Here is an 18,235-nt window from a genome sequence, read left to right as displayed (position 1 = left end):
ACCCTGTCAATCACACCTGAGAAAATAGTACAAGAGATTTCTTGCACACATGCACAAGCTCATAACTGATGGTTTTAAGGCAACTCTCAGGAAAAGTCACAGAGGGAGAGAACACTTCATTATTGAAATCTTTAAGTTACAGAGTCTTAAAAAAAGGAAGTTTCATGTTAACCAGCATCAACCCACTACAACTTGGCACAGGTGAGTAATAATCTTGATATCATTTCCCAGATGAATAATCTTCTCAGTAAAAACTGCTAAACATTATCAGTTGCTGTTCAGACAGCCCAGCCATGATGAGTCAGGCTGTAGGAGCACCTCGAGCCTCAGAGAAGCCGGAAACCTGCCAATGATTAAAGGTAGAAGCCTCCAAAACATAAGAGAAATAAGGCTACCAGCTTGTTTACAAAAGTCTCCATCATTAAGGTCAGACAGACCTTGCAGTGCTTTTCCTCACATGCGTATATCAACATGTGAAAAAGACTCGTGTCTCCCCAGTTGACACAGTCACGCCAAACAGCCTCCTTGTGTGAACACAGGTTATGTTGACAGAGGAGGGTGGCTGGCAAGCTGTATCATTTAGAGATGAGGTCTAGTTACACCAACTGTAAGCCCATCTTGTTGACATCTTGGTTTTACCTAAGGCACTCTGCTAACATCACATCTCTCCCACAGAAGTGCTGTAGTATGTAGGTGACAATGTAATGCCATGCTGTGCACAATACAGCTTCCCTGCTCTAACAAACCTTCAGAAACATATATCACAAGCATGGATTCATCTCCTTAAAATGGTTAGCTCATTTCTCTAGGATCTAACAGTACTGATACTTTTCTGTAAGATTTCCACTATTATATCACCTGTATTTTACAATGAAGGTGATGTCTATTTTTATGCTGCTTGCGTATTCAAGACTTTATTACAACACTTCTCTATAGTCACTGGTTTTATTCTGGTGTAGCATGGGCTTCCAAATGATTTTCTTTAGTCAGGAAAAAATCAGTCAGCAAGCAAGTTGCTTAATGTTGTTTACAACATCTTCTTAAGGTCAAAATTAACATACATAATAATCATTTTAAGGAGTGACACTGTGATGCATCAAGCATGAAAGAGGTCAAGAATAAGTCCACTAATAATGTCATGTTATCCTTATATATATCCCAATATTCAAAAGCATCTAGGTTTCAAGTGGCTGAGTCTCCTTCATGAATTTTTGGGATAGTTTATACATTTAAATACACATCAAATGGGTTCCTTCATGGAGTGAATCAGTGCAGAAATATTCTCTGCCTTGACCTTGTAGGAGCTGGTTTCCTACTACACTGAGCTGTCAGGTAGCCCAGGGAAATCAATGCCTGAACTCAGACAATCAGGCTTGGTGCTTGAATTTAAGTGATATGAACATGCCCACCTCCAACAGCCTGTTTATTTTCACACAGAAGTTTGCTGAAATTCTCAGAGATTTTGCTTAGACCTCTGTTAGCTGAATATGATTCCTGATTTATTCTTCACAGGTTTCTGTTTTTCTTGTGCAACACTATCCTCTCGCCTTTGAATAGTCTCAAGACTATACATTTCCACTACCACATAACAAAGAAACCTGTTTAATATAACTACATTTTTAAGTGGCTTAGGAGAAGTGTACTAGGCTGTTTACAAAGGGATTACCTACTGTCAAGCATGATTTAAATACTTTACCTTACTCAGAAATATTTAAAACTTTTCTCTGCATCTGCAGACAAAAGAGGTTGAACAACACTATGTCTCTTAGATTTAATTGCTCGTCCCTGAAGCAACCAGTCTATATCACTGTATCAAAAGTGTTATGGTTGTTGATGTTGAGGTTGTGCTGATGAACTAAACAAATTTTTCAGCTGTCAGATTTGACAGTGAGACGCATAAAACATCCTCTTTATAAAGTGGAAGCAACGTAAGCACACCAAGGAGCACAATGTATTCAACCTCTTTCCAAAGCACAGCAAGAAGCACACCTAATTTTTTTCTACAGTTGCATTAAAGAAGAAACTAAGGGGGAATGGCCTAACTTCATAGCATTTCAAGACTTGTAACAAAACTGAACTAGTCTTCTCAACAGAGTTAACAGTGTTTTAGTTGTTTCCCTTACTGTGGATACATCGGTAGGTCAGGAACTGCAGTTGACAAGAATATTTTGGGCAGTTTACAGTCAGGTCTCACTACATACCAAAACAGAAAACATTAAATCTCACTCAGAAAGGGACAAAGAGGGAGAGAATCAATGAACTCTTCCCTGCACATACAGTCATTCTAAATTATAAACTGTAAGATAAAAGGCCTAGTGATAAGTCTATTATGGCAACAAATTATATGCTTTATCTAAATATGGCAGAGACATTGTAAAAAGATGCAGTCCTTCCCTGCCCTGCCCAGTCCGTTTCTGTTGCACACATTTACACACATATTTCAGCCACTGAAGTGTTTACAGATGTTTGTGAGATAGAGCCCAGTCTACCAATTTAAAGTTCATAGAGTCATGCAAAACACAATTGTATTTCACAGGGGAAATTTGAGAGTGTGACATACTTGCCAGAAATACTTCTGAATGTTTGTCATACCTTTTAAAGAGGTATTATATACCCATGTCAAACAGATCTGCATGCTAATACTTTTTCTGATTTTTTTAACTGACATTGTTTTAAAAATTTAAAACTTAAAAGTTTTAAGCTGACACACTGAGAGCAATAGTGGTTTGTACACGCAACATTGTGTCTCTAAGGTGTAAGCCAGAAACTCAAAGATACAAGTGCTTCTAAGTGGAGACAGGTACATTTTGGAAAATGTCCAAATTTTCTAGTCATTAATCAGAAATGAAGGCAAGATACACAAGTAAGATCTATTTCCCTGTTGCTTAGTCTAGTTTGGTTTTTTCATTCAGAGTTTGATTTCTGCAAGAACATGCCAAAATCACAAAAAACAGACTCTCAAGGTATGTGAGTCAGATGAACACCGAGGTGTTTTCTTATAACTGTCTGCCATGCCAAACCAATGCATGTTGCCACTGATGCAAGACAGAAACATTAGTATAAATCCTGAAGTTATACAGAATTGTACCAACGCACATTCAACTGAGGTCAAAGAAAATGTGTGCTGATTATCTACAAACTTCTCATGCACTGGTCAGCATTACAGTAAACTGGTAATTATTCATTATAATGGCAGTGTTAATTAATCCCTCCAATTAACCCTTGGTCCCTCTGAATTAAGGTTAATAACACTGGTGCATGTGACACCAAAGGACTGAACTCAGCCTGGGAAAACCTCTCCTACTGAATTGTGAGCAACCAGATAATTTTTCCTGCCAGCACAGAAATAAAATTTTAAAAACCCATGTAATAAAATACCAACTAGATTGTTATTATTGCCACCTTTTCCCCAGTATTATTTTTCATGTTTACCTTTCTTGCGTCTCGTATCATCTTCCGAACAGTTTCCTTAATGGTGTAAGGCTGTGCTCGTGGTGGATGAAAAAGCAGATCAATATTTGTGCCACCAGAAATTCCAGGCATCAGATAGGGCCAACCTAAGTCAAGATTTGGAGCCTCCACATCTGATTCAATGGGCCAGTAGGTTCCTGATGAAGAGGTGTCATCAATGGCATGGTTAGAGGAATAAATTGTGTTTTGGGGAAGTTTGTGAACATTGTTCAAAATATAATCAATCTCCTCATCTGCTAGGAACTCTGAGCATCTCTCTTTGGAAAGAAATTCTTTGTAGGCTTCTAAACCTCCTTCAATCAGAGCATCAATAGCTATTCGGTACCATTCCTTGTAATGAGGTTCAATATAGTTGTCTGATCTGCATTCATCATGTAAGGATGACAGCAAAGATGAAGTTTCCATTTTTACATGTATTTTGTATGAAGTCTTTTAAAAGTCCATTCATGAGCAGATGAAATGTATCTGCAAAGAGAAAATAAGTAAGAAAACAATGAAAATACTTCTAGATAACTATGACATGCACACAGTTATTAACTAAAATACTCTTCTGATAAAGTTGCTCTAAATTTTTCTAGCATTTTCCAAGAATTTAAAAATATTTTGAAAAGGCTCAGGGACTACTGTTGCCAAAAATTAAATATTAAAGAGATAGATAAATATTAAAGAGATAGATAGATAGATAGATAGATAAATAGATAGATAGATAGATAATATTATATTTGAGAGATAAAGAGCTTTTACATAAAGTAAACTAAACACATAGTTCAGTGATTTTAGGAAGTTGATATTACAAGCTGTGTCAGAGCTCATAGTACACCAAACATCCATACCAGTAACACCAATACATACCCAATGCATGTTCCAATACACTGTTACAGGTTGTGTTTCAAAACTCACTTTGCAACAACTAACTGAGTAATGTCCAAAGAAACGCTTCAGAAACCAATTAAATTTCCTACTTTTCCATACATTACTGTCTCTGCAATGCATCTCTTTTCTTTTGCTTCTTTGAAACCACAGTCATTCAGGTCCTCCTCCTTATCTACCTGTTCTCCCATGCTGATCTAATCCATTTGTTGCTCCCAAGCAGGACCAGCCTACCTCATTTCAGTGAGTTATGAGGAACTCCAGAAAGATTTATCCTCCCACATCTGGGATCAAACTCTGAATCAGCAATTTGATGTCTAGTTTCCACCCTGCTTATTCCTTCTGCCAAAAGGAGCGGCTGCTTTAATCTCTCTTTTTTTTTTTTTTCTCAAAACATTAATAACAAGTTGTTTACTGTTGATGTTTTATAAATTCATTCTTATACTTTTTGATTTCATTTAGCAAGGTCTGAGATAGTTGCTTTGTGTTGCATACTGGAGATTTAAGAAAGAGAGAGAACAAATACCCAATGTTTCTTCCTTCACATTTCTGCAACCCTCAGTAACCCACCAAAAAAAAGGGGGGAAGGTGTTTCACAGCAGCAGCGTCAGCATAGCCATGTAAAAACAGAAAGATGGTAGCACATCTTCCCGGGCTAGGGCATGAAGCTTAAGAGAAAGACTGCGGAATTACGAAGAACCTGCAATGAAGGCAGAATTATTAGAAAAAGCTTGATAGGTTGAAAGTTAACACTGGGTTTCCCTACAAGCTTAATTAATATTATAGCACTATAATAGCAAATAGTTCTATGGAGTTCTGATTTCATTTACTGGCATATGAATGTAACTTAATTCCCTCTTCCCATCAAGACCTAGATATTTCTGCAAACAATGCAATTGCTTCCTACTGTCTGTTGGGAACAGTTTAAATCTTCCCGAAAGGAAATGTAAATTACCTATATTAACCTAAAGGAATGAAAATAAAAATCTGCATATCTAATGATAGTTCAAAAACCAATTAAATGTTCAATTAAACCAAGATTTATAAGAAACTTGGGAAGATTGAGGTTAAAAAAAGACCAAGAAATAAAAATTCAGATCTGAAGCTGGCATCAGCATGTCATATGGAATAATTCCATTTGAATCCTGTCTCTCAGCCAAGTAGCAGGGCAGATCTTCCCAGATAGGATTGCTTTCGAGCCTGGGGGAAAGGAGTGTTCCTTGCTGCTTCAAGAGTAGCTCTTTGTGGTGAACTGGAAAGCAGAACACGAAAGGGATCTGACTGCTCTGCCCCGAACTAAGAACTACATGTATTCCTCTGACAGCTACTCAGGGCTTCATTCTACACTGCTCTCCCAAGAAGAAATGACATGTTATAAAACAGGAGTGATACCATTTCCCTCCTCACAGATGCAGAGACAGCCCGTGGTGGAAGCTGATGGAGAACTAAGCACACAGTACAGGCAAGACGGATTCAAAGATTAAACCCTCAACATAGTGTAAAACTAAAACACTCACATCAGGACGGGCCCAAACGTCTGGTTTTCAAGACATTTTAGATACAGAATGAAGAACAACCAAGAGTATAAAATGCAGGTACTCAGCTGAGTTGCCCTCAAGAGTCTGAACAGTAATACAGGTGACTTCATTGGGATTCCAACACACCCCTCTTTTAGGGCCCTCCAGGACAAATCATTCTCTAGTCACTGCAGCAACACAGTCAGTCTTAAAAGTCAGTCTTATTACGACATGTAAGAATAAATCTGATTTTACAAAGGCAAATGAAAGATATTCCTAAAATTCTCACTATTTTGGAATGGGATACTTCTAAAACAAATTTTTTTCACTGACTGCATATATACAGTTGTGAAAGATGTGTTTATTTCAAAAGCCTGTCTGAATTGATTTTTTCTTCTCTCATACTGTCCTTTGAACATAACTTAAGGGAATAGGACTATACTTAATAGGTAACATTGTGCAATATCAAATATTGAATGTTATGAACAAATAAAAAGTAAAAAAACTTATTACATGTGTGTTCTGCCTCACATGCATTTCTTTTATTTGGTTTGGTTCTTTCATTTGTTTTTCACAATAGTGTAGTAAATTGCTTGACTTTTCATTGAACATAATGAATTAATTAAGTGTGGAATAGGTCAAATACAGCAACTTATGCTCAGACTTATGCTGAAAGCAGAGTATAAGTAACCTTGAAAAGGTGAGACTTCTAGTGCAACATCTTCCAAACAAGAACAGTCATTTTACGGTGAACATCTTTGAAGTTGATGTTTGATTAACAAGTGCTGTTTAAAAAAGAAGCTTAAAGCAGTGCACATTAATTTAAGAAAGTAAATGTAAAATTTGCCAGCATGGAAATAAATCACAGAACACTTGAGACAAATGAAAAAATTTTAATCCTGGTTTTTGAAATTAAGGACATCAGCATGAAATACATTCATATGAAACAAAAGAGAACTCCCAAATTAAAACAGTGGCTTCAGGTATACTTAACAAAAAGCTCTAGATGTCTTTACACAGGTATTTTTCTCCTTAGAAGGTAAAAGCTACTGTGCAGAAACTGAACCTGCGAAACCATATAATTCTGTATAAAACAGTAGAGGTTTGGACAAAATTCTTAATAACTTTTTGATGTCTTGTTCACCCATGTATTGTGATTTCCACATAATAAACTTGATTCTTCAAAGGTCCTCCTCAGGTCAACAATTACATTAGCAAGGTTGTGCAGAATGAGGCCCATTTCTTGAGGCTTACAGATCTTTATCACACTTTATGTACATGATCACAAATTCTACCAGCACCAGGAAAGTTGTCGTTCATCCTCTGAGAAACAACCTTGCCTGTTAATCCCAGTCCAACATATCAGCCATCTTCTCTACTTGAACAAAAGGATCAGTCACTTAAAACTTTTTCAGTAAGTGCTATTAATGGCCTTTAATTGAATTTAAACCCAAATGGAGCTGCTAAAACTGGATCTTCTGCTGAAGAACACAAATTCTGAATCCTGTATTCATGTGATCGTCTTGTCCTTCTATTACCATGCTCAGACCTTTCTAGCACCATTACCAGGAACCCAGTAAGAAAAGACCTTTTTCTATGAGAAAGAAGTGACTATGCCTTTATATAGAAACATTTGGAGACTATCACAGACTTCACAAATACAGCAGATGACAAATGTCATAATTTTCTTTTTCATAATTTTCTTTTTCATAATTTTCTTTTTCATAAAGAAAATTATGCAACATTCTACAGGGGTTTCAGACTAGCACTAGAGACAAGGAGCTTCCCTGCCACACTAATATTCACAGGAATTGAAAAATTTCCCATTCAGCAACTTTACGGAGCAGCTCTAACCTCAGGCTTGCACAGCCGGTCCTTGGCATGGGCCTGGCCATGGTGCTTTCCTCAGGATGTCCTTATCGCTTTTCCAATGGAAATGTGATTACTTTGACAGTTTCTGCATAAAGTCTCAACCTTGCCAGGAAATTTACACCTCAAGAACAGCTTGTTGCGAGCTGTTGCATATTCTCAGGTATGGTATTAAGGGCATCCACCTGGGCACCTTGGGCCCACGGCTCGGCCGAGGAGCCTCCCCACGGCTTCAGGGCCTGGCATGACCAACCTCTAAGAGAACAAACAGGCGTTTTATGACACCTGCCTTCCACCAACCTTTCTATTAAAGAATTGTATCAAGAATAAATAATAATTACCTTACATTAAGCAGTGACAGGCAATTATTTAATTATTAATGAAATTACATTTTCTGTGAATACAAAGGGCATCAAATCCAAGTGAAAAACAACACCGCAAGCGCTGCTGCCGCTTTCCTTATTTTCTCGTTTGTTTTTCTGCTCGTTTTGCGGCCGGTTTTTTTTATTATTTTTTTGGGGGGGTGTTTCGTTAGTTCAACCAGAAAGTTAACTTTCCAGGCGAAACAAGGCAGCGGGCGCTCCGCTGGACGGCGCCGCGCGTGTGGCGCCGCCGGCCCCGGCAGGGAGCGCGGCGGGGAGCGGCGGGGGCGCTGCCGCGGGCCGCCCGCCGTGCCCGGCCCCCTTCTAACGCGCCGCGGCGCCGAGCGGGATGTTGGCGGGACGGGGGACTGCCCTGCCCTGCCCCTGTCCCGTCCCTTCCCGGGGAGGCTGAGGGGAGACCCACTTACTGCGCCGGTGCCCCGCGTTGGGGTCTCGCCTCCGGAGCGGCGGGGCGGCTGGACCCGGGTGCTGCGAGCGCGGCGGCGGCGAGTCACGGCGGCGCAGCGCTCATCGCAGGTACTTCCCGTCGCTCTCAGGCGCGGTGGGTGTGGAAACCAGTTACAACATGTCAGGACGGTGTCGCACCAAACCCGCCGCCGCGGGAGCGGGGCGAGGACTTGTCTGAACTGGGGAAGCCCGGCCCTCTCCCGCGGAGCGAAGGGCAGCGCCTTCCCGGGCCGCGCCGGGCCCCCCGCCCCAGCCCTGCCCGCCCGGCCCATCCTGCGCTGCCCTGCCCGGCCCGGCCCGGCCCGGCCCGGCCCTGCCCGCCGGCCGGGAGCCCGCGGGGCAGGGGCGACCCGAGCCAAGGCAGCGGCTGCCCCGCGGCGGGCCCGGGAGCGGGGTGTGCGTGGGAGATTAAACTCAAAGTAAACGTTGGCTTCAAGAAAAAATGAACCCGTCAGCCTCGAGTCACGGTTTCCAGATTAACTCCGGTGGAGCAAGTCGCGGCAAGGGAGCGATACCCGTTTGAGACCTTCAAAGTCGGATATATGGACAAGGCCCTTTTCCGTAGCTCGGTTGCTTTGAGAAGGCTCTTCTTTTGCTCTTGATGTCTTGGGCGAGAGACGCGGACCCGAAGGTAGAGCCCCCCGTCCTGGCAGCAATGTACCTGGGCCTTTCTGCTTCATTCTTCGCTCCAGCAGCAGGCTGGGCACGGCGCACGGCAATGCACGTGTTGAAACCTCGGAAAAGGCGCTTGCTTTCTCTTGAAAGGCTCTTTGAAAACACCATCATCTCTTCAGCAGCATCTTGCAACCGCCAACAGATCAGCGCATCCCATGTGCATAACAGCACACTGAGGGGTTTTTTTAATTTTAGACTTTCTGTAAACTTTGTCCACATCATACTCTGGTGCTTATCTGCAGGCAGCTCTTTTTGAGCCATTTAAGACAATGCAGTATAACCCTGACAGTTAGGCTTTATTAGCAATAACTCATCCAGTCTGGCTTTAGGCACAAACTCATTTTCCTAACCTATACTGCCTAATAGTAAGTGTGGGATGTATCCTATGTTGTGACACCTTGATGATGGTTTCTGAAGAAAACAGTAAAAATATGCAATATCTGCACAGCGATATCACATGTAAGTGTATAAGTCTGGCCATCTGGGAGTGTTTTTCTCCTGTGCAGTTAGTTCAGGTAGTGGAATGCGCAAGGGGAAAGAGTTGGTGTTAATATACTCATGGACTACCCTTTACAGACAAAGGAGCATCTGGATTAATTATTAGACTGTTCTCACACTCAAAAAAGAATTTTGCATAGGAAAAAAAAAGGGGTGAAAACCGCTTTAAAAACAAAATTTTAGAATGAACATAGAACTTTATAGTCAGTACACAGCACCTTTTGTCCCATGAAAATACGTAGTCAGGAAAGAGAGCAAATTTCTGTGGAAACTTACCCATAAGGAGGCGAGGCTATCTAATTTTAAGAGAGCAGAGAGAGCAGATCTATTTTCTAAAATTATTTAAGAAAGGGTAGGAAGGTAGATGAATGGTCACAAAACTCCTTTTGACCTTGAATGAATTGGTTGCACTTTTATTACATGAAATTTACAAGTCTGTGTCTTCTAAAGAAGTTAAGTGTTTGAGTACAGGCTTAGCATAAACAAAAAGCTGTAATGAGAGCAATCATAGCTTTCTAAATAAGGAAATCTGCATGAAGGAAAATATCTAGGGTTTTTTTGCCTCATTAGTATCTGTAGAAGAAAAGGATTTTTTCTGCTCCCATACAATTTATCAATTGAAGCCCTCCAGTAGCTATACTAGGCCAGACAGTTCATAAAACCTAACTTGGGTAATGCATTTTGGAAACTGTTAGCTGTCAAAATAAAGAATGATTTTACCTAGCAGGTAGCAAACTTCTGTGTCCTGCAGCCACAGGCATCAGTGGAAGCAGACAGTATGAGCAAGCTTAATAAGCAGTAAGACAAATTCTAAACAATAGGTATAAAACTGTATTGTAAAAGTATGGGGCACAAGAATGTGTTCCAGTGTCCTTACTCCCAGAGCTGTGGAACTGCAGCAGTTTGAGGGGAAGGGACTGCAGAAATTGGGCAGCCCTCATTCACCTAAACAGCCTTTCCTTTTGCCATTGAATGTGTGGCATTGGGCAGGATCAGTTGAAGCATCCTGCTGTTTGGAATTGTTTTACTGTAATCCAACTGATTCATAAAGCCTCAAAACTGCAGAAGAAGTTCTTAGACATAGCTCTTTCATAAACTACATGAGAGAAAAGGATCAACTCAATATGTTTGATGCCACCATCTTTAGAATGATTGTCTTAAATGACCTGGGTACTTGGTACCATGGGTACATCCCAGGTGGGATGATGGTGCTGATGGTCCCTGCTACTCCCATCCATTTGCAGTTCTGAGACTTTTTTTGTGTTGACAGATCATCTTTCCCTATACAAGTCTAGCTGAATGCAAGCAGAAGATAAAAGATTATTAGCACATGTGCAATGGCACCAGTCCAAAAGTTTTTTGTAGGGATGATTATTAAGGATCAATACTTATATGAATTTTATTTCTATTCCTACTGCATGCTTACTAAGATTTCATTTAGATTTACTAAAGGGAACATTGATTTGGAAGCAGTGGATGTTTATACAATTCACGATACCTATGAGTTGAGCTTTATTAGATTTTAACAGATGAAGAAATAATACAGTCCTGAAAATTCATACTATTTACAAATCAATGGCCATCTACTCTAAAGCATAAGCACAGAGACTTCACACACTAATCTTAAAATTAGAGGAAATGTGCTTTTACAGATATGAACATAAAAGGAGCTGCACCGCATTTATAACAAAGCTTGATGGGTAGTGATACAAAATCCACACCTTTCGTAAAGTAGCAGAGAGAAAAATGAGACAGAAAACTACAAGTTAATATGGAAAAGCAGACATCCTACTCTCAGTACTTTTTCAAATTAAATAATCATAACCTACTCTATTTGGTATCATATTCTTAAATCAAGAATGCATTCATTTGGTCCTTATAATATTAAGGAAATACTTGGCAATGTCCAATCACTGGCTAGTTTGCCAGTTACTTTCATAGCTTCTATCAAGAAAAAGCCAGGAGTCAAAATAAAAAGTATTAAAGCCAAGGTCTTTTACTGAGAGCATTCCTAACCCATATATTGGGGCCTGGGTATATACTATATGGTAGTTTTTTGTTATAGCTCACGCCCTGTGTTAAAAGCTTCTGTACAAGCCTTCTGAAATTACTTCAAGAAGTTCAATGGTGTGAAGAGAATCTGTGTATTTCCTTTGAGAAATTTTGGTAAGAGATGAATAAAGTTATGCAAAGTACATTATTTTTGAGACACAAGTAAATAAATAGAAATCCACCAGTCCTTATTTTCTGCCGATAGCACAAGTAGCTGAGAGAGAGGGTAAAAGAGCAGAGTGAGAGGGATGATTGAAGGTGAAGAAGAGCTGCTATCTGAGGAAGAGTCACGCAGTCTGCGATTCTTCAGACTGGAATGGAGTTAGTGATTGAGGCTTCCTGGTTTGGTTCATTACATGACGTGTAGCTCCAATGTACAACAAGTCTGAATACAGAGAAGGAAACTCCTCTAAGGTCAGCTTTAATATGAAGCCAATATTTCTCTCTCAGGCAGTTCCAAGACAAGAAGTTCTAAACTGATGGAGGTTGACAAAGTATTCTCTGGTCCTATACTTCATTCCTCTCACTTTTCTCTTTGCCACTAGTCTGCATGTCATTAAAGGGCAGATACAGGGCTACACAAACCTTTGTTCCGAAATTCATACTGCTGTTCTTATATTCCTTCAGAGCATGCTAAAGACAATGTATAAAGAAATTGTAGAAGCACAGATTTCTTACTTGGGATTAACTTCCTTCTCTATGGATCAGAGATGTAGCTCCTCTTGGTCTTCTTAAAGGCTTGAAATATCTGTGTGTGGCATTTAATATGATTCCACCCCTGCCTTGGGGAAGAGGACTGCACAATGGGCAGTAGGTTTCTCTGAGATTTTCTGTCTTTGTGATACCTAGATTTCCGCTATTTCAATTTGTACCTCCTTGTTCTGTCTACAGTTCCTTACAGAGTTGTCTCCAGCTTCCCTGTAGGCCCCTTCAGGTACTGAAGGTTGTTGTGAGGTCTCCACAAAACCTTCTCTTCTCCAGATGGAACAGCCCCAACTTTCTCAGCCGATCTTCACAGGGAAGTTGCTCCAGTCCTGATCAACTTCGTGGTTTCTTCTGGACTTGCTCTCACAGTTCCATGTCCTTTTTGTGCCGGGGACACAGGGGATGCAGCACTCCAAATGGGGTCTCACGAGAGTGGAGTAGAGGTGTAGAGGACTAGAGCCTCTAGTGGTGCCTGGGATTGCCATGACCCAGGTGTAGGACCTTGCATTTCTCTTGGTTTAACTTCACAGGCTTTGCATTGGTCCGTGTCTCAAGATTCTCAAGGTCCCTCTGGATGCCATCCCCTCCCTTCATGTAGACTTGCTACGTAGCTTTAAGGATCTTTGAGTCAAAAGGAGAATTCATAGTTCCTAGGATCCTTCTGACTGGGAAAAAAAGGTGAGTCCTGTAGATAAATTCATAGAAAGAGCAAAATGAGATGGTGCTAGAGGGAACAAATTGTTGCTTGATTTGCACATGGTTTATTTTCAAAGCTTTCCACCTTCTAACCACTGTGGCAGTGGGTTGCCACTTACAAGGACCCAATTTTGGCCTAGTATTTACTTCTCTTCTTGGAGGTGAGGTTGGCAAAAGGATGAAAGCTGTTTGTCTCCTTCCAATCCCAGAAGTGCCTGAAGCTAGTTTTCCTACAGCTGGTTACTTGGAGTCTTCAATGTTACCCTAGTTGCCCTGTTACCCATCAAAAGTGATACTGGCAGAAGAGAAAAATAAACCAGGGAATAGACTAGCCAGTATCAGGTAATAAAATCACATTGAAGTCTCAACAGCAAAGGAAGTTATGTCAGTGTTCTTAAGTACCAACATTGTAAGTCTGAATGCAGCTACTACAAATGGCAGATTTACTCTTTCCTGCATATATTCCCAAACTGTCAATTACGTTACAGCCAAGGAAGTTATTATCAATGGCATAAGTGGCAAACAAGTGGCAGAAATATTCCATCCTTGAATACAAGGTTTTCTTAAGTGTCCACATACCTGTCCAGAAAACAAAAATGCACTCTGATTAGGGAATGTTTATTAGCTGAATGGTGCACAGCAAATGCTGGAGTTCACTTACGAGCACTATGAGCTCAGAAAATGTTTTCCCATTAATTTGGTTCTTTATAATCAGTGTGAAATTGTTAATTTACATGTACAGTTAATGAAACAAATATAATTTATTCTGCATTTATCAAGGTGTCCTCAGAATTAATGTAGTAGTATAGTGATAAACTATGATAAACTAAGAATATCTATGATTCAGATTTTTAAGAATAGTTAAATCTTTCATCAAATCATTGAATGCTATTGTGGAAAGCAGACAAGCTTATGGTCAATGATACTTCTCCAAACCTGGAATAGACACAGCAAATTTCAAATACAAGTACAAATTGTAAACAATTTCTCTGGGTTAAACTGGAGATGTTTCAACTACAGAAGAGAAACAATACAAGTACAATGCAGGAGTATCTGTACTAAATCCATCTAATTCAACATCATGCCTTTGACCAAGTATTTGGGTAAGTCTTCCATCTTCATCTCTTATCTCTTTCAAAGGCATATGAGAGTGGGGGGTGATGGATCCCCATCATTGTCATCCCCAAAGCATGCTGAAAACACAAACATATCTGATTTCCAAGTAGATAAGATACAGAGACTCTCGTTTCAATGTTTCTTGCTGTGAGGTTGTGGGAGGAAGGGGTTACATTGTAATGGAACTTAGGCAGTGCTCTTTGTGACGATGAGACACCAAGGTGCAAGAATTACAGGTTGCAGCAAGAGAAATTCTAATTGGGCACCGGAAAATTCTTCACTGTGGGGGTGGTTAAGCACTGGGATGTGCTTCCTGGACAGCATGTGGGAACCACCTCTGTGGAGATTTTCAAAACATGACTGAGCAAGTCCTTGAACATCCTCATTTAATTTTTCAGTTAAACTGACTTGAAGCAGGAGGTTGAACTAGATAACATCCAGAAACCCTTTCCAGCCTAATGGTTCTGTCATACTGTGATTCTGTCCTTATTTTCTTTCCTGTAACAGCTGTAGTTCTGACAGAGGATATTCCATCCTTAGAATGGTAAAACATTTACAGTAATTTTTTGAAATGAAATATTTCTTTATGCATCTCTATTGTGTGTTATATTATAATCCCCAGTCTTTAACTGAAATTACCTAATGATAATAAAAAATTTGGGCTTAAAAGTTTAACTGTTTGTATTCAAAACATTTTAGAGCACTGCAGAAGTTACTTCCAGTAAACTGAGGAGGGTTGTCGATTCATGTGAGAATCAACTGAGAAAAGGTGAGAAATAATAGCTTGAGGTTATGAAATAATTTTATTATCTGATTGTGTCATGAGATTTTATCAATAAAAGAATGGCTAACTTCTCTGATACTTAAATTGGCCTTGGAGTTAAAACAGCCAGATCAATGGAGACTGTTTATTCCTAACACTGGAGTCTTCAGCTAGCTGTTAATGTCCTTAAGGTCTGTCTTGAAATCCTGAAACCAATATAATACATAATATTTCTTAACACCAGCTTAGGTCTGGAACCATAATTGTGTCATGGCCATGTGTGTTCCTTATAGCAGTATACATGACTATCACTTACAAAACTTCAAACAAAACAAATACTGTCAGATTTTACTGGTAATTGGTGAACTATCTGACATCAGAGAGAAACTCTATGTCAAATGTTTATGAACAAAAAAGATGAAAAGTTTTTGTACTTTATCAATAACACTGCAAGAGATTGTGTTTCAGTGTTAAGAACAATGCTTTGAGTGGTCTATGATATGTGATGGTTAATCTGAAATAATCAGGTCCTTGAGTGGTATCTTGGACAAAACATACCCATAAATTCAAATGTTTGTGGATTCTTTCCATTCCCTTCAGCTACCTGAAATGGAAAACCTGTGTGATGAAGGCCTAGAAGTGGGTTTGAGTTGTCATCATATATTTACCAATTATGAGTTGTCATGTGCTCGCAATTCATTTAGGTTAAACAAATACATTAAGTGGCAATCTTAGTCTGATTTGTACTGAGTTAGTAAATGAATAAAGGTTGTTCAACTATAGGCAAAAATTACATAGCCGAAGGAGTAATTGAGTAAAAAGGGCTGGGTTATGAATGTGGAATTTGGCAGTTGCCCTAACCAAGAATTGAACTTGTTTTAAAATTGAGTCATTTATAGAAAAAAAGAAAGATAGAATATATCTTGGTCATGCTGAACTAAAATGTATGGGAAGCTAGAATGAAGCAGACTATCATAAAAATGTTAGGCACCATAAAATCTTCTCCAAATGAAGAAAATACTATCCTTTCATTTTTTATCAAAGCCTAAGAAATTCCTGGATGAAGTAGCCAATATGATTTCAACTATTATTACAAGGGGCTTTCACAGGATTCAGGGACTAACACAGGATTTCAGACTCTGTCTTGAAAATTTCTCATCAAATAAACTCTTCTCAACTGTTATTTAAACTTGCTCCAGAGAATCCTAATTTTTCCTTTTTAAATTCTAGAGTGCCTGATGCTTTGTGCTTGTTTATACAGGGATCTTGGTCCTTGTATGCACCTTCACACCTATCTCATAAGCGTGATCAACTCCTAGAGGTTTTGAATTCCTCCTCTCACATCCCACATGGTCAGATTGAAAGGTTCTCTGGTTCGTTCTGATCCTCTCAACTACGTTTCAGTTCTTATTTACTGCAATTTACAGTGAAATCATAGAAAATGCTCCCAGTTCAACTTCAGCTTTAGTTCAGGCTCTTAACCAACAGCACACATCTCAACAGAGACGTGAGCAGAGCTCACCGGAGGGGGCTGGTGCAAGAACTGCAGTTGGTGAGGAAGGCTCCTTCTGAGGAAGGTGACCTCAGAAAAGTGGAGGGCTGGTGGCCTACAGCATGAACCAGAATGCAGCATGTCCACACCCACAGGAAGAGCAGCAGAGCAAGGTCACCTCCAGCTGTTGTTATGTACATCCTAGTAGTAGGAAGCAATGAAAGAACAGTGGAGCTGGAAGACAAGTAAACAACAGCCCTTAGATCTTGATCAATAACCTCCAAATTGGCAGTTACATTAGGCATTTAATTGCTATGTTATTCGTAATAGAAGTAGTTTTTTCATGAAGGAGGGTCAAAATGAATCGTGGTCTGAGTTTAGGAAACTACTGTCCATGTCAGAAGTAACACAGAGTGAGAGACAGAAGGATTAGTGAGAAATACTAATACAAGTAATTGAGATGTGATAAGAATACAAGTATTCCTCAAAGGCTCGTTCATAGGCAAATAATTCAATAGCATCCTCTGTTGTCTCACCCCTTACTGAATATGCACATACATACTTTTTCAATATGCACCTTTAATATAGACCTTCTCAGCAATGTAGTTTTCACTGTCAGCATTTTGCTCATTTTCCTTGTCATCCTGCATTTTCCCAATAAAACCTGCTATTCCTGAAAAAAAAATCATTCTCCTTTTTTCTGTGAGTTTGTTCATTACTATTGCAAAATGTTCCTCCACAGCCTAATAAAGTGCAAAAGTAGCTCTGTAGAATGTCTGTAAGTTTTGATTTAAGTTCATATTGGACATCACAGAAAGCCAGATACAGCAAAAAAATAATAATAATCAAAAATATTTGTGGTATAAAGTGCCTGAGTGACTATGAGTTTGACTGAGTTGCTCTTACTCCATTGCCAGGTAGAAAATAACACAGTGGAGGTAATCATGTCAGCAGACACACAGGAGTCACACTATTCATAGAGGAAGCCTTGAGAGGTTTCTGCAAATGCCTGACAGTAAGGGTGATCCTGGCTTTGAGAATGGAAATATGAAGATAGGGAGAAAGAAGATTTATACAACATTTAATTCTGTGTAATGTAAAATTAAAGTTCTAGTTCAGTGTTATTATTCATAACAGGAACTGGAAACTTTTGATAGTGCTTTCTGCTTTGATAGTAATTCATGTATTAACCAGGATGCTGAGAAATCAGGTGAGTGACTGGCAACTTTGAGAAGAGCTATCACAGTGGAACTGAGCAGATTACTCCAATGAATTTCTGGAATCACAATAAATGGAAATACTTATGAAAATACAAATACTTATGAAAATACAAATATGGAGCATAAAATATCCAGACAACAAATGCAACACAAAAATTAGGTGTGTAGCATATTTATTGAAAATGAAGAATTAAAAACAAAACTAGATGGAAGTGGTGATTTATTTAATAGGAAAAAGTAAGTGATTTATGCATAGAACTAAATACATTTGTCCAAAATATGGTGGTTATCATACTTGGAATATAGACCTTGTTTAAGTTAAGATCAGTTATTAAGAGGAGAAATAAAGATGCTAATGCAGGAAAGATTGTCATGAATTAAGATCAGTATTTTTCTTTATTTGGACATTTATTGTGTATTTACATTGGACAACTTTATATATTAGATATTGTACCCTGATT

General features: G+C 39.3%; 1 protein-coding gene and 1 long non-coding RNA gene across 2 annotated transcripts in view; one reads left to right on the top strand and one right to left on the bottom strand.

The window, feature by feature from the left end:
• Window positions 1-8,617, bottom strand: part of FAM83B (family with sequence similarity 83 member B) — a 56,625-nt gene extending 48,008 nt beyond the window's left edge. Inside the window, exons 1-2 of the mRNA XM_064412212.1 lie at window positions 8,518-8,617; window positions 3,433-3,936 (exon numbers count right to left, since the gene is read on the bottom strand). Of these exons, the coding sequence (XP_064268282.1) occupies window positions 3,433-3,876 (444 nt within the window). The 5' untranslated portion in view covers window positions 3,877-3,936; window positions 8,518-8,617. The remainder of the gene's footprint in view (window positions 1-3,432; window positions 3,937-8,517) is intronic.
• Window positions 8,618-14,454: 5,837 nt separating this feature from the next.
• Window positions 14,455-17,288, top strand: LOC135296187 (uncharacterized). Its single transcript, XR_010358234.1, has 3 exons — window positions 14,455-14,843; window positions 14,999-15,068; window positions 16,566-17,288. It is a non-coding gene; the product is annotated as an uncharacterized LOC135296187 (long non-coding RNA).
• The last annotated feature ends 947 nt before the right edge of the window (window positions 17,289-18,235 follow it).

The sequence above is a fragment of the Passer domesticus genome, chromosome 3, assembly GCF_036417665.1.
Source record: "Passer domesticus isolate bPasDom1 chromosome 3, bPasDom1.hap1, whole genome shotgun sequence".
Taxonomy (NCBI): domain Eukaryota; kingdom Metazoa; phylum Chordata; class Aves; order Passeriformes; family Passeridae; genus Passer; species Passer domesticus.
Note: the sequence above shows the minus strand (reverse complement) of the source record. Positions and strands in the feature narration are given on the sequence as shown.